At 42.5% G+C, this 26,796-nt stretch overlaps 1 protein-coding gene and 1 pseudogene across 1 annotated transcript in view; both read right to left on the reverse strand.

Moving 5' to 3' along the window:
* Positions 1–1,359: 1,359 nt before the first annotated feature.
* On the reverse strand, positions 1,360–7,539 carry LOC142037563 (uncharacterized; annotated as a pseudogene).
* A 12,866-nt stretch (positions 7,540–20,405) lies between these two features.
* AMPH (amphiphysin) overlaps positions 20,406–26,796 on the reverse strand; it is a 122,167-nt gene continuing 115,776 nt past the window's right edge. Inside the window, exons 22-24 of the mRNA XM_075022508.1 lie at positions 25,486–25,752; positions 23,597–23,698; positions 20,406–20,822 (exon numbers count right to left, since the gene is read on the reverse strand). Coding sequence (XP_074878609.1) covers positions 20,715–20,822; positions 23,597–23,698; positions 25,486–25,752 — 477 coding nt within the window. The 3' untranslated portion in view covers positions 20,406–20,714. The remainder of the gene's footprint in view (positions 20,823–23,596; positions 23,699–25,485; positions 25,753–26,796) is intronic.

Consider the following 26,796-nt stretch of genomic DNA (forward strand, 5'->3'; position numbering starts at 1 on the left):
TAGACTAGTTGAAAGCTGCTAAACAATGCACGGGGTCCTACACTTTACCTGAGGTCCAGTGACAATAAAAGGAAAAAAAAAAAGAATATGGATCTTAATGAATTTGAGGGGTCTCAAATTACTGCTCATCACACAGGTTGAATGCCAAAGACCAGGAAAATACACAGCCGCTATTTGGGAGCTCAGAAGTAGTATTTCTGTGCTTGTGACTACTTCTTGTCACAGGTAAGGTGAGGTGCTATACCCCAGGGTGGCATCTCCAAATGCTGGGTATTATGCAAAGAAACACAAATGCTTTACAGCCCCCATCGGCTTAGTTTGAACTAAAGATCATTAGGGCAAACAAAATATAGAAAATATTCTGTGCAATTCAAAGTCATTCTTCAGAGGCAAGGTCACTGCTGGTTCCCTTGGAAAGAAAACCAATTCACCTTTCTCTGTTGTCATAATGTTATTTTACTTACTTCAGCCATTTTTTTCTTTTTTCAAGGATTTTCATGTAGATCCAGTAACTGCTGTCCTACAATTGTGACAGGAATTCGATCTTTCACTCTTCTGTGAAATGCAACCGCTACCCCAGTGCTCAATGTGCTCTGGACACCTCATACTGGAGACTGGTAATACTAGGTCCTTTGTGGTCCTGTGACTTTATCTATCAGTTATTTGGTCATAAAGAGAAAAGGGGTGAAATAACTTAAATTAATGTCTTTCTGTTTGCAAAACAGAAATATAAATATGTGTTGTATAGTTGCTGTTTGTTTTGCAGGTTTGCTGCAGTGTTGGATGAGAAGCCTCACTAAAGTCAATTAAGAGACTTGTGCTTTAACCTAAATGAAGGTCTGATCAACTAACTCCAAATGGAAAACAAAGAGAAATTAAAACAAGATTCTTTACCAGCAGAGAAGTACAAAATGGGTATATTACATCTGCAGTCCTGAGCGGTGCTTCAAGTTTATTTTCACTTATATCCTTCTATTCTGCCACACAAATGATGTAACTGGGGATTTATTCCAAAGATGTAGCCTGAAGGGTAGTAGGAATAGAAAGGGTTTTTTCTTCTTTTAGCTAGCCCACCCTGCTGTCCTATAAACCCACCCGGAGGCAATCGAGCCAGACCTATAAAAACACCCTTTTAGTTGGTAAAGTGAAGTAACAGCTCTGCTGGTGCTGGCTGTAGCGTGTATATCTGCAAAACCTGCACTAGCTCAGCAGCGTCTTTGGCATCTGGCTGCCTGTACAGTGTGTCTGATTCAGGGCTGATAGGGAAAGTAGGGTGGGGATGTTCCTGAGTGTTATCAAACACTTCAGAATCTGGTTCAGAAAGCAGAGCACATCTTTGTGCGGGTCCCCTATGGCTTTCTACTGCTGTGCATCCCACCTAGCACAGTAGTAGGTAGCAGAGTCTTGCAGAGTTACTTTGCTCACTGTCAGGGTGCAGACAGATTTGGCAGCGTCCTTCTCAATAGTAAACTTCCCCTCATCAGACTTGTCTTCGAGGAAGACCCTGGAGGACATGTAGGCAATGCGCTTGGGAGCTGCATTGGGCCTCTGTTGGTACCAGTGAATGAAAACATTACCAAAATCAGTATCGGAGACGTGACAGTTGATTAGCACTGTTTTGCTTTCTGGCTTGGTGATGGATATGGGGGTTTGCTGCAAGACTTGTGCAGAACTGCCTGTGTGAAAGAAAGAGAAAAGTTAGAGGCATGAAGCTGAGATAAGAGAGGGTCCACTTTGCCACTGGCGGACGTGCAGGCAGCGGGGTGTGCAGGGCACATACAAGAAAAAACAGCTGCCAGGATGAAAGCACTCAGCAGCCACATTGTCACTGCCCTCCTTATGGCTTCCTTACAGGGACAGGGTCAGGGCCAGACTCAAGCAGGGGTGAAGCAGATCTGAGCAGCAGAAAACCATCCAATGAGGCTGTGCCAGCTGTGGATGTGTTAAATAATGATGCACAAGCCATTTCCTTTGACTAACACTTAAATAGAAGGCAAACAAAAAACCCAAACCAAACCAAAACCAAAAAACAGCCTTGTAAGAAGAGATCTCACTACTGAGGCAAACATTTTTTTTATTATTTATTTTTCTGCAGGGAATTTGTTTGGATGATGAGTAGAGTCACTTTTTTTTTTTTTAACATAAGATTACAATGTGCTAGCTTTTAAAGTCAGTTCTTCATGTCCAAATTTTTAAGGTACATCAGCTACCAGAGGATGGAAGAGCAGAGATGCCCCTCGAAAGCAGGCAAAATTGCTGCCCTAAATCACTGAGATCAGGAAGCATTTCTGGGAAATTGCTGCTGTGTGTTTGTTCATTTGGTCTCCTCTAGGAATGTGCTGTTGCCTGCTGCTGGAGGCAGAGTGCTGGGCTGCACCCGGCAAGGAGAGACGCAGGGTTAAACTTTGATTTGATCTCTCACAGATAGTGCAACTCCCTTCTGCCTTTCCTTCCAGGTTAGTCATCTAGAGCAGGCAAGCAGCACTTGTATGCTATTTTTCACAACTTGTCACCCTAAAGAGTTCCTGCAGGCAAGCCCAGCCTGCCAAGCAGGACCCTGGAGTCAGGTGAGTTTTCCAGCCCTCGGGAGCACAGAGGAGATTCCTCTGGCAGCTGCCTGATAGTTTTCTAAGGCTGTGCGGCCCCAGGAGTCACAATAATAGGTAGCCTCTTGCTGCTTTGTGATTTTATTTATTGTCAGAGTACAGATGGACTCTGTCCTCACCTTTTTGGCCCCAAAAATATCTCTGTAAGATTTTTCATAAAAATAAGGAACCCCTGATTGCACGTATAGAATGTGCTTTGGTGCTTCTCTGGGTTTGTGTTCATAGCAGTGGATGAAGGTATTCAGAAAGTCTGACCCAGAAAAATGGCAGCTGATCCGCGCAGTCATTTGCACGGCTCTGCTCGTGGAAGGTTTTGGCTGCCTGAGGATTTGTGCAGCTCAATCTACAAGGAGAAGCAGAGAAACAGCACTGTCGTGACAGCAGTGACCAGCCCCAGTCTCCCAAGCCCCTGCGACTCACATCTACAGCAAAGGGATGATGCAGTCAGAAGCGCCTGCAGCAGCAACATGTGCATCGCACGATGTCAAGCCTGCCTCCCTGGACCAGCCAGAAGCAGAGTCCGTCCCCACCAGGAGGGAGCAGGGACCTAAGGAGGAGAAATGAGTGACTCGGGTTCCCGTCACCCAGTGGCACCTCCTTTAAATGACTCAGGCTTTTGAGGGGCCACAAGAGATCTCTTCCATCTCTTCCATCCACATATGGAAGTTTCTGCAAGTGGTGGTACCCTGAAAATGGATACGACCACCCACAGCAGCTCCCAAAATTAAGCCCTCTGTGAGCAACTACAGCTTTTCTTTAAGAAAACTGCCTTGTGATCAGCAACAGAGACTGTAGTACCACAGTCATAGGCAAGATGCTTCAGCAGTTCACTGCCCCACTCAAATACCTTATTTGTTGCCCAAGTTCCCCTTGCTTCATTTCCACCTAGATATATCTTTGCTTGTTGTAGTGAGAGCCCTGTTCTCTGAGATTTATCCCCCAGATGTGGTACTAGACAGAGATCAGCTTCATTCCTTAACTCTCTTACTGACTGAGGTGTTGGAGGCTCCAAGTGTAGGATAATTTTTCAACCCGTGATGATACCTGTGAAGCTCCTTTAACAATTTGTCCCATTCATTTTGAACATTGAACATCAAATGGGATCCTGTAATACAACTTCTACCTGAAATCCCTGTTCCTACGGCAAGTGTGTGGAGTTACCCAGTACTGCAAAGGAAGCTCCAGTGTTTTCAAACTTTTACTGACAGCTCCAGTAATTAAAAAATCATAAATATGTATCAAAAGCATGCCTGTCCAGCAAACATCATCCATTACCTGGCCCTACAGCTGCTGGTTCCCACTTTACTGAGAAGGTGGGATTTTCCTCTGCCTGTCGGGGGCACCTGTCTTCATACTCAACCATTTCCCATGGTCTTGGTACCATTACAAATTTTAGCAGGCTAGAATCTATGTTTAGCTCTCCAGTTTAAATGGAGATGCTTTATAGTATAAACTTCTATGATGTCTGCAGGGCATCAGTAGTAATATGCTCATTTTTGTGTTCTTATTATGTTCTTAAACCTGCAAGAGAGCCATTTTTAGAACAGGCTTTCTATGCTTCTCATAAGGTTTAGTATCTGATTTTCTAATCAAAATAGTGTACACTTCCCAAGCCAAATGCGACATGTGGGCCTAAGTATTTTTATATCATCTGGCATTAATCAGGCAAGCTAGAATCTCATTTAAAAAAAAGTTCAGTTCTGAGATCTGAAAACCTGCTGATGAACAGCCCTCTCCCCCAGCTATCTCCCAACTCTGCTGCTTCCTCTTCCAGACTATCTGAAAAATAGGCTTTATAATGACAGTTTACTGATACTGATGCTGTCATGTTCCTTTGTTTTTAAAGTAGGAATCAGTTGCTTACACAAGGTACAATTTTCCCACCACCATGAAATAATCCACACACTTCTATTTCTGCCCCCAAATTGATTGGAGCTTCCCATCTAAAGTCACAGGGAGTCTTTCCACTCATCTCAGTGGGATTTCAAATGCATTCAAATAGCTGGAGACAACCTACACACAGAGATTTTTTTTTTTTTTTCAGCCTGACCTAACTCCTATCAGCTTCTTATGTTTAAAAGAGTTTCTGATAAGGAAAGCAACAAATCAACCACTTTTTAAAAAAAAAAAGTCTTGACTCTTTCTTCCTGCAAACCCAGAAGTGTGCTGATGGTTTCTCTCATACATGATATAAAATCATAAAGTCATCAGGGGCTTTGTATAGGTCCATACAGCTCAGTGTTAAATGACCTATTAGGTACAAGTTTGTCCGCAGGCAAGTCTGACTTTGAATGGCTTAATCCAGCTCAGTGTAGAGAACCAGCATGTGGTTTTGATGAGCCTGTTCGAGGCTTTTTTGAGATATGAGGGATCAGGACTCTCTAACAGGTGCAACTGAATTCAATGTTGGTCGTTCTGATTTCAGCTAGGAAATTTTAAGTTAACAATTTAAGCGTGCTTCCTGCATCGATACATCTGATAGGTGTATCACAGCAACTATGAAGAGACTGTAAAGCCATTCAAACGCTCAGTAATCAGTTAGAGTGATTAATAAGAATTTAGGTAACTTAAGGATTGCCTTCCAAAGGTCTTTTTGTAGATGCTTCTATCTTGATAAAATATTCACCTTCAGGGCTGTCTTCTTCCTTTGCTCAAAACTTACAACTTGTTGAGAAGACATGAAACTTCAGGTCAGCTATTTCACCAAGGCAGACAAGACGAGGAGGTGTGCCTTGCAAGGAAGGAACTGTAAAGAGGCGTGTGAAAGCATTATTCAAATTTTAGGACACTTTAGGCCTATCTGGAACACCAGGACCATCTCGAATAAGGAAAAAGTCCGCTCCACACCTCAGTCACCCTATCCCGTTGCTCCCCACTGCATTGGAGACACCTGAATGCCGGTTCCTTCCTTCCCCAGTGCTTTGACTGTGGCTTTGCTTCCTTTCTATCTTTCTCTTCTTCCTCTCGTTACTTGTGTCTGCTACCATTCAGGTCACTACTCAAGGTACTCCTGACTTCAGCAGAGTCAACCCAGCCCTTTCCTGGGAGTGTAAACCACCCAAGGTGCAGGGAAAGCCAGTCATTTCCACTCTAGCAAGAGCTGAACAGAGCATGGGCGGGCGCTGTGGCTGTCTCCTGTACAAATCCTACCAAAGTAAGGGGCTCTTCCTCTCCTTTCTGCTGGGCTTTGGCTGAACGGTCCACCTTGCGAAGTGCTGAGCACTCACACTGACCGCACATCAAGAGGGAGTCACAAGAAGGGGCTCTAGCTCCCACCAACAGTGAAAATCCCATTACCAATACAAAGCGTGGGAAAAGTACCTTCTAGAAGTGCAACTTTAACATCAAAGCAACTCTTTATCATTTCATGGTGTAGCACTTGCCATTCATAGCTGTTAGATCTTTAAACAGCATTTTGTTGGTTTCCTGTCTTAACGGTAAAATACTCAGAAGTGAAGGCCTGTTGCAATTGGAAATAATGTTTGTGGCTTTCTGAGTGGGATAAAAAAAATATTATGTGAGTTTATTTTGTAAAACTGCAAAAAGCTGCAAGATCAACAGCAGTGCTGCACTGGCCCAGGACTTGCACATCACTGAGCCTGGAGACATACACGTCAGAAGTTTCTTACCTTGCCCACTCACATATGAGGTGTAAGAGGCAACACAGCCTGGGAAAGGAAGATTGACTGCTCAAATATAGATCCTGGTCCACCCTTCGGTGCTTGCTGGAAGGTGTAGACAAACACAGGATAAACATGGGAATGGAGTTCTTCGCAATTCAGTGTCTGAAAAATATTCACCCTCTGACTCAATGATTTTTTTTTCCCTTAAATCTTTGCTTTATAAAAATAATATGCAATAAAGTAGCAAATGCTTTGTTCAGAAAACCTAAATCTATATAGCCCCAAGCAACTTCAGAAGCACTGACTTTCTCTGTTTCTCATTAGTGTTAGTTAAAAATAGTTTTCAGAAAAGGACACCTTTCTTGTGAATCTACCGAAGTGCTTTGCATTCTTTAGTTGTTGCAGGAAAAAATGGTAAACCTTTTCTTCTGTGACCTAGAAGAGTAAGTGAACTCAGTGTTAGTAGCCCTTGCTAGTACAGCAAATTCAGGCTGTCAATCAAGACAATGTCCTGATCTTGAGGTAAGCCAGGCTATAGCCCATCACTTCCCCTTGGAGATGATGGCAGGTCCATTTTGGGGGCTGCTAAAACTAGATTTCCATAGAAACAATAAAAGAAATAATCCTACATGGAGAGCAAGGTGGACCGCAGGATCTGACAGGTGTCTTAAAATTTCATTTCTAGTCCTAGAAACCTTTGATACAACTTCATAAAAACTGCTGAGACTGTATCATTAAGTACCATATTTCTGTAAATAGCTCTTATTTGTGCTTGACTTTTATCTCATAAATAAACAGTAGCTTAGCAGCACCTCCCAGCTGCTTATCAGCTGTGTGGCATACCTCACATCACTCAACAGCCCAGGAAGGAAGAGTCAACAACCTAGGAAGGAAGGACAAGATGCTCAGCATCGTGCTAAGTAGGATACTGCTCATTGACTCTCCCAAAGACTGCACTTTTATTGAATTGCCCTGGGGTAGCAAGAGGGCTCTGCAACAGACAGTGCTACATGGCTCCCAGGATGGCCCCTTGGAAATCATAGGCACTATGCAGTCCCTCCTGCCTCCTGCCCAGGTCTTCAGCTGAAGACAGCTTGAAAAGGAGTCCAAGATGGAGGTGGTTTTCTCCCATAAGGATTCACCAGCATTTACTGTGCCCTTCCCTATTTACATCTGGAAAGCATTTTGCTTCTTCAGCCCTCTGGATTTTGCATCCGTAAAGTTCCTTACCTGGGGTAAAACTTGAAAACTGCCATGGGACATGCAAACTCGGCAGTTTCATCCAAAATGCCCTCCTGTTCCCTAGTCATTTACGATAGCACTTCTCCCTTCCTCGTTGTCTCCCTCTTGGATTCCCCTAGTCCCCTATCAAGCACTTCCTGGCCTTTGTGCCTGCTGTTCTCCCATAGACAAATAAGCTGGAATGTCTCTACACAAAAACTTCACAGCGTTGTGGGGATCTTTCCTCTGCAAACACATCACTGCCGTAGTAAATGGCCGAAGGTTAAGGGAACGGCTGTGGGTGCAGTCCCACGCAGGCAGCGGTACTACCTGCTGACTTGGTTGTCCAGCTCGTGCACCAGCAGCATGCAGGTGTGTGTCTGTGTGTGTGTGTAGACAAAATATTTCTTTTGGGGAAACCTGTGTCCCAATTAATATCAGACCCAGAAAGGGTGATACAGACCAGCCTCTTTGGGTGGGGAGAGGGTTCCAGGTGACATTTGGTACCAGTGGATGTAGGTGAACCATGACCCCCCAGTTACTTTGCAGGTAAATTTGACAGTATCCGCTGGAAATGGCTGGGCTGTGATGGAGACTGGCTCCTGGTCCAGGTGGAGGGCCCAGAGCACACCTGGAGGGAGAGAAGGGAAGATGCAGCAGGGATGAGGCTGCAGCAAGAAATCCTCATCCCTGGGGTCATGGGGGTATTCTCAAACCACAGGCACCCCATCCGTGAGGAAGAGGGACTGAGGCCTCCTCCCTGCTTCTGCTGGCAAAGGCACATACTGCTGCACAGTGTGAGGAGGGGGAGAAATGGAAAACCTTATCTCCAGTGCAGGTTGTATTGCACATGTTTCTCAGCCATCACACAGGGGAATCAAGCTATTTGTCCACAAGTTATCTGCCAAGTGTCATTTGAGCTTGGGACTTGGTTTAATAGGATATTGCTGATACCAAACCACATAATTAGGCTGGGGGAAAAATGGAAGTGTGATGTAAAACTGAGAAGAAATATATTCTGACACCATTAAGAATAAGTAATACATACAAATTCCTTCCAAGGCAAGAGACTAACTTGGATGGTTTTCAAGGGGCCCATAATTTTTTCTAGTTCTGCCACAGCTCCTCAGAAAAGAAAGTTCAGACATGCTGGGATAGTTTAAACCTAATGAGAGAAAAAAAATTAAAAAGTATATATACTGATACCTTGCCCCCTCAAAAAAAGCAAATGAATTGGTGAAGAGACAAGGGATGGTTTTTTACAGTGTTGGCTTAATTTCCTGTTAAAAAAGAGGCAGAGAGGGGCGTGTTGATGTGAAAACTTGGTGACACCATTGGCAAGTGCTGCCTGTGCCTGCAAGCCTCTAACCAGACCAGGTCACTGCACTGTTGTCCTGCCCAGCAGGCACCAGCATCTTTCTCTGTTCTGCCCCTCTATGACAGCGTACAGCTAATACCAAGCCCCCTCACTACTCTCCTGGATAATCACAGACAGCTGGCCAAGGGACAGGTTTTTGAGAGCTGGGGAGCACCTACGTGGGTCTCATTGGGCAGAGACATGCTCTGCTTTCCTGGCACCCAGCCCCAAGCCAAAGGCAGCCACAATCACCTTTGTACAAGCACCATCCTCCTCCCTTTCCTCCAGCCCTTGCTTGTTGTGCTGCCTGAGCTTGTGAGTGCTCAGACATACAGACAGCTAGCCTGGGCATTTTCTAACATACTTAAAACACTTGCAGGTCAGTCTGAAATTGAGTGGGACAACATAACAATGGTAAGACGTTCAGTGCAGCAGGACTTGATTAGGAGAACATAAATAAAAATAGGAGCAATGTCCTTCTACCCTGGAAGAAATGTTTTGTGCCCAAGATCATCTCTTTTTCCACAATACCATTTCACCTCTTCCTGCGCATACTGCCCTGCCTCTCATCATGGGCAGGGAGGACACAGCTCCTGGTAGCTAATATTCCTCCCACCTTGCCATATAAAGCACGGCACAATAAGTAGGTAGGGCTTCCCCTCACCCCAGTAAAACTCCTGCACCATCCAGTGTCTGGGACATCAACCAATGAAGAAATTGGTGGTGTTTTGCTGTGCAGGCCTAGTTTTCTGTAAAAAAATAGTGGTCGAGGGGGTCACACACACTGTGTAACTGTGGTCTCACCATCGCATGCATTGTGTAGGGGTGGTTCTCCAGACATCTCCTTCCTCCTGAGGAATGACTTCACGTTGTGGCCACTTCGTCTCTGCTGGCACTGGCATGTCGGTGAGCAGCCTGGTAAAAGGGCACTGCCGGGGCCTGACCTCAGCCCCCCTCTCCCTTGTCTCAAGCCAGCTGCAAAAGCTTGGGCTTGCAGTGGTGGAGAATGCCCATCCCTGCAGCGAGCTCAGCTGGGCACATAAATGCTTGGTGATACCCGGCCAGAAACCTTTCTGTGCTGAAGTGCCTGACTGGAAAAAAACCAAGAGTAACTCTTCACCCTTTCCCTAGTCTTTGTCTGTTTTGCTCATTGATTAAGAGCATAACTCCCCAGGGGTAGAGATGGTTTCACAGAGCATTCTTCTGAAGCACCTAACACAGCAACGGGTCAATTACAAACCAGATATAAACATGACAGCAATCACAATAACTGAATTAGTTTCCTGCTAAATGTTCATTTTACTACATGGGGGATCCTGATTAAGAGAGTAGTCCTGAGTTTTGTTCAGAGAGGAAGAGCAGCCTGGTTCCTGCCTGGAGTATTGGTAATCAGATCGTATCTAGTAGGCAAATGAGAAAGGGTCAGATTAAACATAAAGGAAACATTATTTTCATTGATTGGAAAAAATGTTTAGGAGAGGAAAGTTTGGACATTTTCAGGTCTAAAGCAAAATGTCTGATGAGTGCATGTGCTACTCACTTTGATGCAGGAAAAATACCATTACACCTTAAAGCACGCAAAAGAGTGTACCAAAAGCTTATGCACTTATTTCCAGTCACATTCATAGTTGGAAGGAAAGATGGTGGCATCCCATGTTAATCTGGGCTCGTTAATAGCCATGGGCAATCGGAACTATAACATCACTGCCAGCTCCTCCATCAGCACTGAAAGCAAAGATATCTAAATCTGCTCTCTTCAAAGTGAGCACAAACCTCTGCAGCCTTCAAGCATTCAGACTGGGTGAAAGGAAATAATCAATTTGGAAACCTGTCGTGTTAATGAGAAACTACCACAACATTCCCTAATGTGTTACCCCCTGAATCTACCTCCAGAGTCATTGCATTTGGTGGCCATCTGGTGATGGACTCAAAGCAACTGACCACACAAATAAACCATTCAGTACTTCCACAGGGCATGAGGGTTTGCTCAAAAGAAAGGCATTTCTGTAAGAGTGAAATCTTTGACTAGCAGAAGTAATGTTATATAAAACAGATGTTGTTCATCTGCTCATTCATGATGCAAATGTAATTATATTAAAACTTCAAACTCATTCCCCTTCCTTTCTTTATTAGGAACAGTTTGAAATCTGTTAAAAAATGGTACTGTGTCACAAACACTAAACCTGTCAAGCTCTGCCAAGAGCATTTATCCCTGGAAATCAAGTAACTTCATCAGAACATCCTCTCCTGTGCTGATAAAACTCGCTGCCTGTTGTCTACCAATGTTCCCAGGGCTGATGCAGAGCAAAAAGAACTGATGTCAGGCCACATCTAGGAGCCTGATAACCCTAAGGGGAGCCAGAAGCCTCTGGAGCTAACAGGAACCTCCTGTGTTGTAGGTAGAAACATATTTATACTACAGAATTGCAATTGGATTGGAGCCAGCCTTGCATTTCAACAGCTTCCCACTCTACATATTCTCAGTGTTCAGATTGTCTCTGGGTGGGAAATAGGCTGTGACCTTCACGGGAGGGACACTAGTGTCCTGAATAGGACCTGGGTTTGAGGAGAGGTAAAGTGGTGGCCCGTTGCCCAGGGCTTGGTACCAGTGGATGTAGCTGGAGCTTGAGCCATCAGCCCCTTGGCTGATGATGCTCTGCTGTGGCTGCTGGCTGATAAAAGCCAGACGCTGATCCACATGATGGGCTCACAGCAGGTCTGGAGGCAAACAGGAGAGAGAGTGGCGGTGAGGAGATGCTGGCTGGAAATCCATTTTTAGTCTCCCATCCTCCTACCAGTCTCAGCACTGTGGCTTTCCCTGGCCTGCAGAGACTGGGATGGCTGTCGGGACAGCAGTGCTGATCCCTCCCTCTGGCCCCAGCACAGAGGCTGAGAGCTGGGTGGGAAAGAGGGGGACATGGCCCCAGGGCTGCCACAGTGAGGCTAAGGGTGATGATGGGCTTTGCTGAGCAGGAGGAGACATGCAGAGGCAGCGAGAGGCATCCCTTAGGGAACCGGTCCCTGTGGGTATGTTTGGGGGGGGTCTCTGCTGGCTCCCACGTCCCCTCTTGCTCTTTCTTTCATTCGTATAAAATGCAGAGTAATGCAGTCCTCAGGTACTTTAGTATATTTAAATATTGATGGGACCTTTTGCAGAAGCAGGGCATGTTACAGAGATCCTGAAGGATAATGTGCCTCACTCATGATTATAATCACAGTTAGAGCCTGAGTGTGTCTGGGCACTTAACGTTCACTAATACCCATATGTCCTTCACCATTGCATATTGTCTAGTCATTTTGGTTACCTATATTTGGTTCAGTTTTGGTTGGATACTGTACATTTTCTTAATTTCTTCTCCTCTATTCCTACATGCTGCCATTGAATTTCATCTCACAGATAAACAGCTGCAGTGACCTTCTGTCTGAGGACATACTGTTTTGTTACAGGGACATGCCAACATTTATCATTTATTTCTGCAGCTTGAAATGATATTCCTCCTGCTCGATCTCTACATTGGTTCCTATGGCTAGTCTAATGGCCAGGGCTGAGGGGAAGGAAACCTGGTGGAAGATGCCCACAAACCATCCCTGGCAGGTAGGGTTTGCAGACTGGAAGAGGCTTGTGGCTTGGTGCCCACTCCCACACGGCACAGGAGCAGTACTTGCTGCCTTCCTTCTCTCGCTTGAATCCTAACAGGACACAGGTACCTTCTCAGGCAGAGACAGAGATTTGTCTGTATGGAGATGCCTGTTCCCCCAGTGAGGTCAGAGCCTCAGAGATGGAGGTGGAGCTGCTTCTCTGGGGCCTTCCCTGGGAGGACTCAGTGCTGACTCAGGGCTCTGACCTGGCCATCACGTTGCAAAAGACTTCAGCATTGCTATCCTTGTGTCCCTGGTTTATAACAGGGTCCTGCTCCACGCTAATGGCCCACAGCACATCTGGAAAGTGAAAAGAAAGCAGTGATGAGGAGGCCATAGTTAGAAATATGCCCCTAGCTGGGGCAGCAATGTCCACCCCTAACCTGGGTATGTGCAGCTGGGGTTCATAGGAGGTGAATCTGCCTCCGGAGCAATGCGCATTGCTGATGGTACAAAGGAGAGAAGTCTCACACCGACGTCTTACACTCGCTGAGGAGTACCCAGATATGCTGCAGCCTTGGCAAATCAGCGCACGAGCTTGCTGCGCATCCATACTTCTCTGACCACCTGTGGACTGTAATTTTCTCTTCCGTTCCCTAGTTTCTGCACAGCAAAGCAATTTTTGCTCTCTGGAATATAACATTACCCTGTAGGGCATCAGACACATGGCCCTATATAAACAATGACCAGGACCTTTAAAAACTTTACAAAATATGGAAAGAAATGTGTACTTACAGGCAAAGAGACAAGCTGAGGAGGCTTCCATATCCCTGCTGCTGCTCCTCAAGGGCCAGCAGCATTGTGTGCTCCCAGGCAAGGAGTATTCCAGGGCTGAAAGAGCAAGATGAGACACAAAGTCCTAAACTCTCTAATAAGAAAATAAGGACCCTCAGGAGCTCTTGTTGCTTCAAGCCTATTAGAAAGTTTCAGGCTTTGACAGCAAAAGAAAGGGGACATGGACACACAGCAGGGCTGAGAGGGGATGTGTGGTCATGTCCTCATGGTGTGAAAGCCTGTGAAGGTGGGGGTTGCCTCCTTCCACTGAAAGGGAGCTCTACAAAGTGTTTGGTATTTGAGAGAGGGGAAAAACCCTGGACAAAATGTCAGATTAGTTCCCATTTGGTAAATCGGCAGAGTGAAACAGTCTTCAAAGTGTAAAGACTGCACATTGCATTTCCTTGAAAGGCAGACAAGAAGCATGCAAAGAGACCACTGCGTTCAAGTCACTTCTGACTCCCAACACTGCACTGTTGGACTTCTGCATTGCCTCCTGCTGATATCTATTCCCAGCTTTAACTCACCTACATCTTGGAGAGGAAATCCTATGAGAATGATGAAAACCATGTGTGGGCTCTTCCTTATTCCGGAAAAAGCTGGGGTAGGGGAAGCGATCATGGGATAGGCAGCAGCATTTGGCCAGAGACCCTGCATGGCTCAGATCTATCTAGAAACCCTTATCTCACATTTCCTGGCAGTACCTTCCCCCTCCCCAGCACTCTCAGAAAAGGGCAGAACGAAAAGGTAGGAATACTATGAATTTGTATGGTATTTTGCAGACCTAAATCGAGCAGGTGGTATAGAAAAATGGTGGAATATTTTGCTTACTGCTGTTATCCCTACAAGTCTCCTCTCTACCTCCTTTATTGTTTCGAGGACTCTATTTAGGGGAGAGGTGGTTTAGTGCAGTGTTTTTGTAGTCTCAAGAGCCAGTGTCAGGTAACTGAGGACTGAATGGCTTGCTGGTTTTGAGCACTCCAACATTAAAGACTGCAAACATTCATTTATCAGTGCTGTTTTGGCTGAAAATCAAATACTGCAGCACTAACACTTAAGAAACACAAGTTGAGCAGGGTTTTCAGTCACACCAGTGAAACCTGGACAAACCATGGGTAGGTTGAACATAGAGAGATGGAGACAGGAGGAGACATGTAAGAAAATTATGAGGGAAACTGGCTTTACAAGGTCAAAATAGTGTGAAGGAGCCAGAAAATGAAGACTTTTTTTGTTTTAAAATGTTTTCCCATAGTAAATGACTTTTAGCTATTTATTTAAATACAGGTAGACTACAAAATTATTTTAAGCAGAGGTAGCATATAAAATTATTTTTTCCTCTTAAACCAGCATTGTCTCTTTGAATTGAATCAGCTAACTTGTTGCTTGGTGCAACTGTGTTTAGTATATAGCATGACTTTTAATACATATGAGATGCAAGGATATGTTGCTGTAACAACTTATGGTGCATCTTGATAAGGTACTTTTCTGGCTTTGTTTGCCCTGCAGGATGAAGTAGCCAGTTCAGCAAACATAAAACCAGTTTTGCTTCTGTTATTGCACTGAATTTGCCCTGTGTGTCTGCAGGTTTGAGACAAATTCTGATAATGAGAGACATTAATGAAACAAACTCATAGCTGAAGATTGATCCAAATGATAGCTAATTTGGCAAATGCAAATTCTAGCATTTACCACCCTCTGCTGGGTATGAAGGAGTAAAACCCTTAGAAGTCCTTTCTGAGCAGGTGTGTAGATGCTGTATAGCATCCATGGGCATGGAAGGATGCTAAGAATTCCTACAATACTCTGAATTTTTAAGCAAAATAGTTGTGAATCAGTAATTTTTATTTTCATGAGTACTTTTTAGGTGGACAGCAGTGTCATGTTCTTTCTTGGCCTAGGAGATACCTGAAGATTCTCAGCATTTATACAGCCTCTCCTATAAAATATCTCATAGGCTTAAAATAGTGTTTTGAATCCCTGCCAATGACTATGGACAATTTCCACTTTCATTTATATCTCTACAAGATCTTAGGAGTCACAGCACTGTGCGAGGTATGAGGGCTGTCAGATTTTAGCCACAGAGAGACAGAATTTTGTGTGACCTTCCCATTTGGCAACTTTGTCTTAACCCACACAGCTTATTTCTCAGGATTACATGGGTTTTTTTATTCACTGACACACAGCCAGAGTTTTCCTTCCATTGCAGCTCAATGTGTTTAAATTTAAAAACTTATATAGAGAATTTGTCTTTCTTATGAATAATTACCTGAAATAAATGAAGTATAGGAAGCCTGGAGTACCTTCACCTTCTTTGTAGCATGTGCCTTGGAAATGTAATAATTCAAGTATATAACTATTTAACTTTCCAGTGGTTTGATGTGATGTTCTTGGTCCAATTATACCTTGTACTACATGCAGTCTGTCTAGGCAAATGTAGAGGCACTATTAGCAACCTGGGGTTAGCCTGGCTTGTACCAAAGCCTGTGCTCTGACAGCACCAAAAGAGACCCCAGCCTCTTTGCTCCTCTAAAACCAGGTTGAGGACATATGCATTTGCTGACCCTCTTCAGCAGATGTGGGTCTTACTGACTCCTGAAGACTCCTTCTGGTGCCTACAAGCTACTTTGCTGTTCTCGGCATTTTATTTAGTGCCTGTGGCTGGGCAGAAATCATGTATATGCACAGAGCTGCACTTTTACTACTGTCTGGGTATTTTCTTTCATTAAAGTTTCCTTTAACTGCTGTTAAGCATCTGAATATGCAGCACAAGTCCCTTTGGGATTATTTTTTTTTTTCCTGAATTGATGCTAATTATGAGGTCTTCCTGTCGATTACAGGAGACATTTACATTTGGAAAGCACTGCAGTTTTCCCCATATGATGCTTCTGTGCTGATTAAACAGGTCAGAGTGAAGAGATCCATGCCAGAGAAACACAGATGTATATCAAATGCTGCTGGAGACACGGTACACAGAAAGATAGCATCAGAGCTGCAATCACATGGATGACAATCTGAGAGAGGAATCTTTGGAAAGTGACTGTCTCATCATACGTCTATACATTTAGCGAGATGCTGAGTCCAAAACCATAGCCCACTTCATACATATCCTCTAATTCTGAACTTGGACTGAGAGAGAACATGCCATTTCCTAAAATTCCTCTTCCTAATTAAACAGGATTTCCTTACTCCAGAAAGAGCTGGGGTTTAAAACAGAAGCAAAGTGGCTGCCATGTAGTGTCACTGGCTTGCTTGCACCAAGTCCATTGCAGTCCCCTGGCTTGCAGCAAACATCTTGCCACCAGAGAGCACATCAGAGCTAACTGCTGACTACAGCCGGCTGGAAAAAAACCTTCACGCTCTATTGCACAGCTTTCAGGAATGTGACCTTGCCTAATTAATCGACCTAACTACTTCCTGCAGCCGGGGGTTGGCTTACTGATTGGTGTTTCATCAACTGTCACCTTAGTGTTTTAAATACAAAAAGACAGATCTTTTAAATCTGTTTTAAAAACTAACAGTAAAATCAGATTTTGTCCTTCCAGCAGCAAACTGTGGTGATTTGGAGGCTACTGTGGTACATCCAGCTACTACAGCTCTAATACTTGCTCATGGTCTGCCTGCACATGGGCGTGCAAGAGGGGAGAGCCTTTTAAACTGCTCCTACAGCCAGTGGCTGCTCTTTCCCAACCTCACCCATCTAACCTACCCGTCCTGGTGACTTTCTTTTGATGCCTTTGTGTCAGCAAGACACTAAGAAATTTTCATTAAGCATGAGCTTAATAAACTATGATTTATTCCACATCTTTCTGGCATTAGGGCATCAGTAATGAGAGCATCCTAGAATCAAATGCCACGCAATCTGTGTAGGACCATACCCCCCCAGCTTCCCCTCCCTCTTCTTGCGGTGGGGACAGATGCACCCAGCTGTGAGGTCTGGAAGAGGTGGAGCAAGGTGGGGAGAGGAGGAGGAGGAGGAGAAGAAAAGGGACAGAAGTGTCATTCAGCTTATGCATTTTTCATTAGTCATGAAAGGCTGTAAACCAGGTAGATGAGCTGCAAATACACAATTTATTTGTTCACTCTCATGAGATGTTCCTCCACCTTCAGTTATTTTGTCTTACTTCCAAGGCCACACCATGCATAATCAGCCTGCGGGATCAGGAGATTGCATCCCTAAATCTTTCAAGGGTTCATTTTATGTAGAATTAGAAATTATAGGTGCTGTACAAGGTTAGTAGTGTGTGCTATCTATCTATCTTAGGCATAAATAAGTCTTTAGAGAAACCAAGATACAATGGGTTATTGTTTTACAATCATTCCCAAAGCATGAAATTTGGTAATTTGCCAAGACCAATGTGTTCATCAGAAAAATCCAAGAAAAGGGAGAAATAATTCTGGGCTAATATAACGCCGGGGGGAGGGTATCACTGGTATGTAACAGCAGTACATACTGGAAAGAATTTCCCTTGCTTGCCCTAGAATAAGCTTCTATAGATCACAGAGACATACACTTATTTTACGCTACTCATCTCAGGAGCTGCAGATATCAAAGTGCCTGAGAGGTAAGTCTGACTAACTAACAAAACTAGAGTAAGACAAAATTGAATATGAGAAACAGCTGTTAACCCAAAATGATAAATACATTTCTATTGATGAACTGCTTCTTTAGAAGGGAAAATTAGGAAAATTATCATTCTGGCTAACTTATCAATGTCCTTCCTTTAATATCTATCATCTGAGTATATGGAAAAGGAATTCTGAAGATATAACATTAATAATTCTTCTCATCCTTCCTGCAAGACATCTATTTGCTTTCTAGCTCTGGTGTGCGTGAGATATGAAGACATACTTAATGTCAGAATGATATGCTATATCTACAGTAATCTGCAGCACTTAAATGACACAGGCATCGTGTAATAGCATGGCTTTTGGGACATTATCGGTACATCTTCTTATTGCCAGCAAATAACAACAGTCCTTGCAGCAAGATGTGGACATTTGATGGTTTTTGAAATTATACTTTTCTTTATACTGAGGTGGAATTAAGAAATGAAGAGTAGAGTCAAGAAGTATTTCTGAAGAGCATGTCAGAAGAAACCATGAAAGCTCTTTGCTGTGGACCAGAGACCTTTCCTATCTACATACAACCTCAAGTGTGCTGCAAACCCCTTACCAGTGGATTTGGCACATTGACTGGTATCAAGGACATTAGAAGAATCAAGGCCAAGGGTGTTGACTTTGACTTTGGTACTTCTAGCACCAAGAGGGCATAAAGGTAACTACACACAATCAGCTCTGGTAAAAAATGCTTTGGGCTGATCATAGCATCCTCTGCTTCTTTAGGGTTACAGCTGTCACGCATGACAGTCTCATTTGATTGTAGGCCCCAGTCAAAGAAGAAGTGATATGGTGTCCACAGGGAAACTGAGGCTCCATCGTCCAGTACTGGTCTGTTGCAGTCATCTGTAGAGGAGCTATTACTGAAATGCAAGTGTTGAGATGTAGTTAAGCAGGAAACTGGCCTGGAGGTCATCAGAGCCTCACCACAAATCAGGTGTAATAGGTTATTATGACCACCTCAAAGTGGTGCATTGGAGTCTGGAATTTATTGTAACACACCAAAACCAAAAGAAAGTTGTTTCCTTGATAAGATTCTTGGCCCTGGATCACTACTGACTGCCAAACCTGTTAAAGGAATGAACAGAAAATCAAAGAGCTTTCCTGCAACCTCCTTAGACTCTGATTGCTCATTGTGACATTTCAAAGCCAAAATCCCAGCTATCACAGTTGAGCCATTCAGCTATTTCACAGAACACAGCTATCGTTAGACTTGCTTTTGAAAGCTAGTGTATTCTGAAAAAGAGACAAACCAACTTTCCTCCTCTTCCAGAGCAACAAAAACACTGTTTCTTCAACTGAAATCTGAGAAATTATAAATAGAGCAGAAACACATACCATTTGTACACAAAACGAGCCCCCATCCAAAATATCATGAAAAATAACTCAATTGCTAGGAAAATGTAGCTGCTCCTAAATATTTGCAGCTTCTATGCATCAGCAAATAGGGCAGATTCATGGAGAACTTTCTTTCTACACAAAGAAAATGGACAAGTGAAAAATTACTGAGAGGTAGCAATCTTCAGTTGAGTGATAGTCATACACAGACAAGCTCCCTTGGCGCTTGTGGACAGATATTAGCTGGCAGTCAGAGTCTAGAACAGGAGGAGCAGCTAGGAGATGTGCTAAGCTGGGGTTCAGACCTTTTGAAGCTCTGGCCACAACTAGGGTTGAGAGCAAGTGCACCTGTTATGCTGTGTTCCTTTGGAAAAAGAGGTATTAAATTAACATTAGATTCTCTAATACAACATATAAACCATATGAACTTCAATATTACAAAACTTCAAAAGCACCACAGATGAAACAGCTTCTTTGGATCAAAGGTTTATTTTTAATGACACAGCACTGGAAAACGTAAGTTACAGATGACTTTTTGATACAGGATACATTATATATCTTATTTTAAAAGGATCTGTGAAGGTATGCTGCATAAATACATATAGTGAAAATATATTGTGTTTATTTCTTCTCAGAGATTAGTTCTGTTTCTTTTTTTAAATTTATTCAGCCAATTAAATAAAAAAGTATAGATTAGCATCATAACAGCTCCCCCTCCAGACTATCTCATTGTAACTACTGCAGCTGGAAGAGGAGACTGAGCCATGCCTTCTCAAAGGTTTAGCAGCTTTGAACATGATGTTATTCATCATCTCAGAATGAAAATTTCACATTACAAACACAGATACTGTATCATGTTTTGGCAATGGAGCAGCTAGTTTTGCTTTAGAACAAAACCATTTCCTGTAATGCCAGACAGTGAAAGAGCAATGCGTGTACTGATGATACTACACAGCCAAAGAACTACAATGAAGTTGTGAAAATGCATATATATCCATATGCACTTATATATACACATATAAGTTCTTGTGTGTATATATATTATGCATGTCCAAAATAACATTGAAAAACGTTGCAGCAGTTAATTATTTTTTTAAACACATGAAACTTATAATAGTTTGACCTCATTACTACAGGATAACTAATTAAATCTTCTGCAGTGCAACTCAATACAATACACTTAGTGCAGAGAAGTTAAGGTTTTGGTATTGAGGAGGCTAATTTCAGATTTCATGGGAAAGGACCAAATACAGGATCACCATAGCTCTGACAAAGCACAAACAAACCTGTTGCCACATACATGTGAACAAATAAGGACATTTCTTTTTTATTTGATTTTTTTTCATGTACTGCTTCAGAAATTGCTAGCTTAACTGTTCGCATTCATGCTCATTTTGATATGTTTCAACAAGCTTTGTCTGGCACCAGTCTGTAAACCATTAACAGCTTAAACTACAAAAAGGTGGGCTCCTGTGTTTCAAAGAGGTTAAAAACCTACTGACTGAGCTTTGTACCACATTCGCCTGCCGGAGCGGAGAACTACTCCAGATGGCGTGTGAAGTTCTCTGGGAAAAGTCCTTTATAACTATTTGCATCTCTGTACTGAAGCCACTCGGATTCCTTAATGCCTGTCAACCAGCCAGCCTCCTGCAAGGAAAAACAGAGAGTCTCTTAAACTTCAGGTCTCCCCCCTTCCTTGCCATGAGCTTCAGACCTGAAGACGTTTCAGAGTCACATGGCTAAAAGATTTGGTGCTTTGGTTAAAAAGCAGCCTCTGATTTTGCAAAGACTGTTTTCTCTGTTCTGCCAGACCACAATTTTGTGAGACCAAGTGACTGTGAGCATACTGTATGGCCTTTAGCCTATCTAATGCTTAGCTGAACTCAAAACTGGATAATCAGTCTTCCAGGTCACCCAGTATTAATTACACCAGATCTGCATTTGTGCAAACTTCTGTTGAGACTTTTTCAAAGTTGCCACAATAATATTGGCACACTTGCACAATAAGAACATAGCAGTGGGCCAGAAATATTACACAATAACATAGATGGGGGGAAAAAAAATAGTTTTCAATCTGAATTTTTTCCTCATGGAGTTCTTTTCTCTCGTTCATATATCAGCAGGCAGAAGAAATAACAATTCTTATAATCGCTGAATTACTATCTCTAGAAGCTCAAACTTAGTTAATATGCAATTATTTTTCCAAAAACTCCTGCAAACCTAAACCAGAATTTGACATGCAAAATGGCAAACAAATCACCAGCAGTCCATGCAATCAAGAGAGAGATTTCTTATTAGAAAGTGCTGGGTTCTCTTCAGTGTGATCAATTCTACCTAGAATAAAATCAATTCAGTATTTTTGAAAATGATCAACCTATTCTCATCTCACTAACTCAGCAACTCCATGCTTTGTTCCTTTCAGGAACAGGAGCCAGAGTAAAGCCATGACAAACAGAATTTCAAATGCTGCCATATTTTTATTACACAAAGGGTACCCAAGGAGATAGAGTACCTTGAAGAGAACTTCACATACACCACCAAGCCATGATTGCTCAGTGGCTGCATGTGGTGGTGTACTGGCTCTCTGCCCCAAAATAAACATCATTAAAGCAGATACAGCTTATGTATGGCATTGGCTGGGTACATGTAACTGGGGACATGTTTTTGAAGCACATGGAATATCTGAGAGAAAGGAGAGAGGAACTGCAGCTTTCTAGCACAGGCAGCATACACTGTCTGAAGGAATGAACAGTTTTACTGGATAATAACTTCAACTCAAGACTAATGGAAAAATTGAAGCCACTGGGTGGGACTGGTTTGCTTCAAATGGGGAACACAGGCTGATGTTATCAGCTATATTAGAATTATGGTTTTAGACAGGTCAATTTTGAAGGAGAATAAAGAATAACAAAGATAAAAAGACTCTATATAAATCAACAAAGTACCTGGCAAAGGACAAAAATATTAAACTTTATAGTGATGTTAAACATGAAGGGCAAATATATACTGAGTAATAAAGATATTACCAGAATGGTTTCAGAAACATGAATACATAAAGGTTTATTTTCTCCATCATTGCACACAATTTACTCCAATTAATGCTAATGGAATTTCGATGCACACCACAAGAGAAGAACATATTTCATGGATTCACCAAGTGAAGATTAAGCATATTTAATACATAACATCCTAAGAAAAACAGACTGAAGACAAGAGAGCAGATTTTGCTATCCTTACAGCAGCGTCCTATTCTGCAAATACTGACAATGAAATCAGTTGAACTGCCCATGAAGTAAGACACAGTATAATTTGAGTAAGGATAACAGAATCTATCCCCATAAAAAGAGCAAAGTGCTCTGCTGAAAAAAATAATCTTTTATTCTGAAATAAAAAAAAAGAAACACAAACACAAAAACCAATTACTTGTTTCTTGTATTAAAAGAAAGCTCAGCTGAGATGATGAACACTGGTTATTACCTACCTTTGGACAGCATCACCATCAAAACAATTTCAAATAGAGTCCCCAGCACTCATATGTGCTTAGGGCATTAGTATTTAGACCTATTTTAAGAAATACTCTTCATTCAGAGCAGTGGTCTTAGCTACGTGACTAGACAGGATCCAGTCCCCCACTTCTCAACCCCCAAATCAATGGGAGACTTTTCACCAATACTACTGGCACTAACAGATGCCTGCAAAGTAGCTGGTGCTAACAGTGTGCAGGATGGTCTTCTCTTTTAAAGCAGTGGCCAAAAATCAATTCACGTCACTGTAATTCAATTTAACACATGGAATAAAATGGTTTAAAAATTCACCTGAAATGCACTGTTAAAACAAAATTAGATGTCTTATATGAAATTAAACTGTTGTTTAATTCAGGTTCAGGCTTCCAGAGGGCAGAGTTAGCTGTAGAGGCATGCAGCACACATACCAGCATCTCCATACATTTTGGCTGTAGGACAGCACAATTTGTGTGAAGTGCCAGTGCTCTCTGTGGGTGAATTTGTATTATTTCTCCGAATTCACATGTAAGAACTGTGAACATCTAGGGACCATGTAATCAATTCTACTGCAACATTAAGACAAGATGATATATAGCAACATAATGCACAATTGGTAAGTCATCTTCTGTATTAAGTCTTTGTGTACATGTGTGCCTGTATAAAATCCACCACGAAGTAGCATAAAAAAAGCCCTAGAAAATACGCTTATGTTGGATACTGCTAGTAGCATATATCTGGAACTTTAGCTGCAGCCAACTGTGCTACTTAGTCTGAAATGAAACCAAGTACAAAGACAAAATCTTCACGTTTTCTAACAGTAATGACATTTTGAACACCCATTCCCATTAACTATAATCTGTGAGAAAAAAGCTGAGAGAAAGAAAAATGTCAACAAAAGAAAGAACTACATGTTTTTACCTGATCAGCTGTGGTCTCAGAAGGAATTACTAGTACAATATCTCCTCGTTTTAAATTCAGCTCATCACTGTTAGCTGCCTCGAAATCGTGTAGAACTTCAACCTGAAGAAAATAACACCGAACATATAGACATGATCTAAATGGAGATATTTTCTCAACAGAATTATCTGTTAAATCTATATTGCAGAAAAAAAAAAGAACAATGTGCCTTCTTTATGCAAATGTGGCTATAGACAGGTACATTCAAATCATTAATGTTGACACTGATTCATGTCAAAGTTTTGTATTCATATGCTTAGAAGCAGGGACAAAGTAAGTCTTCCTGAGGCTACCACAGGAAACCTAAGATCCTTTCCCAAGGTTACAGGATCTCAAGGACAGATGATACTGCAACACCCCACAAGTCCTGCCTCTTGGACAAGTCCTGCCACCTTTATTCCTTCTGTGTAAGGAACTTTCTTTCATTCCCCACTATCATTACTAGATCTGAGAGAGGGGTGGCAGGATTTTGCAAGTAAAATTGGGAAAGACTCCCAGGAACGAATATTTCAGACTCTCTCCCATTCTCATGTTGGGACCACTGGATATTATTCTTGCTGTAAACATCCATGGAAATTTGAGGGGGACGTACAGCACCCATTTCAACAGGTGATCAAAGAGGCGAGTAATGGGAACACTACTTAATGCCTGCCCTGGAAAGAGCTCCCATTTACTGGCAGATGGGTATGCCAAAAATATCTGTCTTTCAAAGGGGTGATTATTAAAACATTGGCAGGATCAGCATGTCATTGTGAACAGACCATTTTAACTAAATGGTTCTACCTCCTTAAGAGATATGCTATTCTAATTTTCTCAAAGCACAGCCAGTTCCATGGTAACTGTGCAATAATGAAGGAAAATGGCATCAAGAACCAGATGGTTATATATTCTGCTTCTCCTTATTTATGTCTGACCCAAGAGAGTGTGAGGAAAAACAAAAGGTGAACTATGTCAGCATGTCTGAGTCAGAATTGCATGATACTGCTCAGCCTCACCTTTATGTTATTCTCAAAGTTTGCTGAAAATATTGAGCAATGAGAATAGACCAAGAAGAATGGCATACTTATGGAGTGCTATGGGACTAATTAGTTTGAACTATGCAAATTATAATAGGAAGCATGTAAAGTTCATCCATCCTCAAGGAGCTTTTCTGCTGCTCACTGATTCTGAAGTGAGAAGCATTATCAGAGAACCTTGTGAACCAGGAAACCCTAGGGGTGCTGGCAGCCAAGGAGAGAATTTCTTTTATGCCTCGTTAAACTTTTCTGTTTGATTACCCTAACAGTTTATAACTATAATATTACTAAAGTCACAGAATGACATCTTGGCTTCATTACTGTGAATTATAGAAGTCCCATGGGTTTCAATAGAACCAGAACTTCCACTATAGATTTTCAGGCCAGAAAAATGCTATTTTCTGATATGCATAGAATCATGGAATGGTTTGGGTTGGAAGGGACCTTAAAGATCAAATATATTGTTAGTATATCAGATATATTGTTAGCATATATCACACAATATTGCTGACTAAGTCTGTGGCAATACAGTTTTACTCAATATGTTAATTTTCAGTAGTAATTTGGTGAGATGAAAGGGTTCTTGTACTTCAGTGAGTCTTACAGCTACATAGGGATATGCACAGCAACAACCGTGTGCAGAAAATATATCTTCTCAGACTTCATGTATGAAGCAACAACACAATGTTAAAGTTGTGTTTGTGTGTATTTGTGTGTGCATGTGTCTGGCTGTTAAACTAAGCATCCTTTGGCCTCAAGAAATCATCACACTACCTGTGCAGACAGACACATCCACAGATCTGAAGGGATGTCTAAAAGAATGAAGAAGCAGACCTTAAAAAGAAAGCCGGGTGGCATCGCAGAAGCTGTGTCTTCTGCTGGAACAGGCTGCTCTTGAGAAGGTGCAGCCTGGATTTCTTTAGCGGGTTTCTGCTCACTTCCAGCTTGGGAAGTTTCACTGGGAGAAGTGTCAGCGCCCTGAGTGCCCATCTCTGCTGCAGCATCTTTGGACTCATTCACGATGACGTCATGTTCTTCTCCCTCCCCCTCGTTGTTTGATGCTGGCTCTATTACTACTGAAGGGATGCTGCTGACCTTTTCCTGGGGAAAAAACCAAAAAACCCACAAAAGCACCACAAGAGTATTTAGTACTTTATTTCAAGCAGAAAAACACAATTGTCTGTTTATTGCACGGGGCATATATGGGAATGGGGATTTCTTTCTTCTCCACAGTGGATTCTTACATTAAGAAAAGAAATAGTACTTGTGCAAGAATGTTAAGGAGTAATCCCTTCCCTGTTTTCCCTGTTCCCCTCAGTCCTCCAAAGTCTACTTTCCACATTACCACAAATCATTGCACTAAATAATAAAAATGCTCTGCAGGTTGTTTGGGTTTCATTTTCAGTGTGCATGGAAATTAGCAACCTTTCTCCTCCACCCTGCTCTTAACTTTGGGTGGGTTTGGGTTAAGCCACAAGTTCCAGGAGTCACTGTCCTATATTTCTTTGGGAATTCAAGTCAGCAGGGTAATAATGATATAAAGGTGAAGAAAGAAGGAAACATGACCTTTTTCTTTGACTGATTGAGAGGATTTCTCCTGATTTACAACAATGTAACTGGGAGCAGAGAAAGCAAAAAGACTAAGTAGGTAGCACCTGACCAATAATGAAGCCTAGGATAAAAAGCATTTAATGAAACTTGTTGGAGAATCCAACCTGAAAAGAACATGTTCACAGGTCCTCTGCCAGACCATCCTATTCTGGTGCACAGAAGAAATACAACGTGCAATGACAGGAGGTGGCAACTGGCTGCCCAGCTGCAGGGTCTGCTCTAGTAGCTGTTCCCTGGCCCCTCAGAGGTTGCAGAAGAAAAGGCAGCAGGCCAGATACAGATATATAGCTTGACCACCATGATTTACATAACACAAAGTAATGCTATTGATAGGACGTGGTGCCAGGAAACAAGAAAAATCCATTACTTTCTCTGCCTATTTCTCCAGAAAGCCCGGTTAGGTTATGTGATAAAGCTCATCTCCACAGAGAAGCACAGAGAGGCAATGGCAGGAGGGGGAGCCCAAACAATACCCTGCCCATGCTGCTCCCAGGTCCATCACAGGAGCCATCAGTCCATCAAGTCCCATCTCCG

The sequence above is a fragment of the Buteo buteo genome, chromosome 2, assembly GCF_964188355.1.
Source record: "Buteo buteo chromosome 2, bButBut1.hap1.1, whole genome shotgun sequence".
NCBI lineage: Eukaryota > Metazoa > Chordata > Aves > Accipitriformes > Accipitridae > Buteo > Buteo buteo.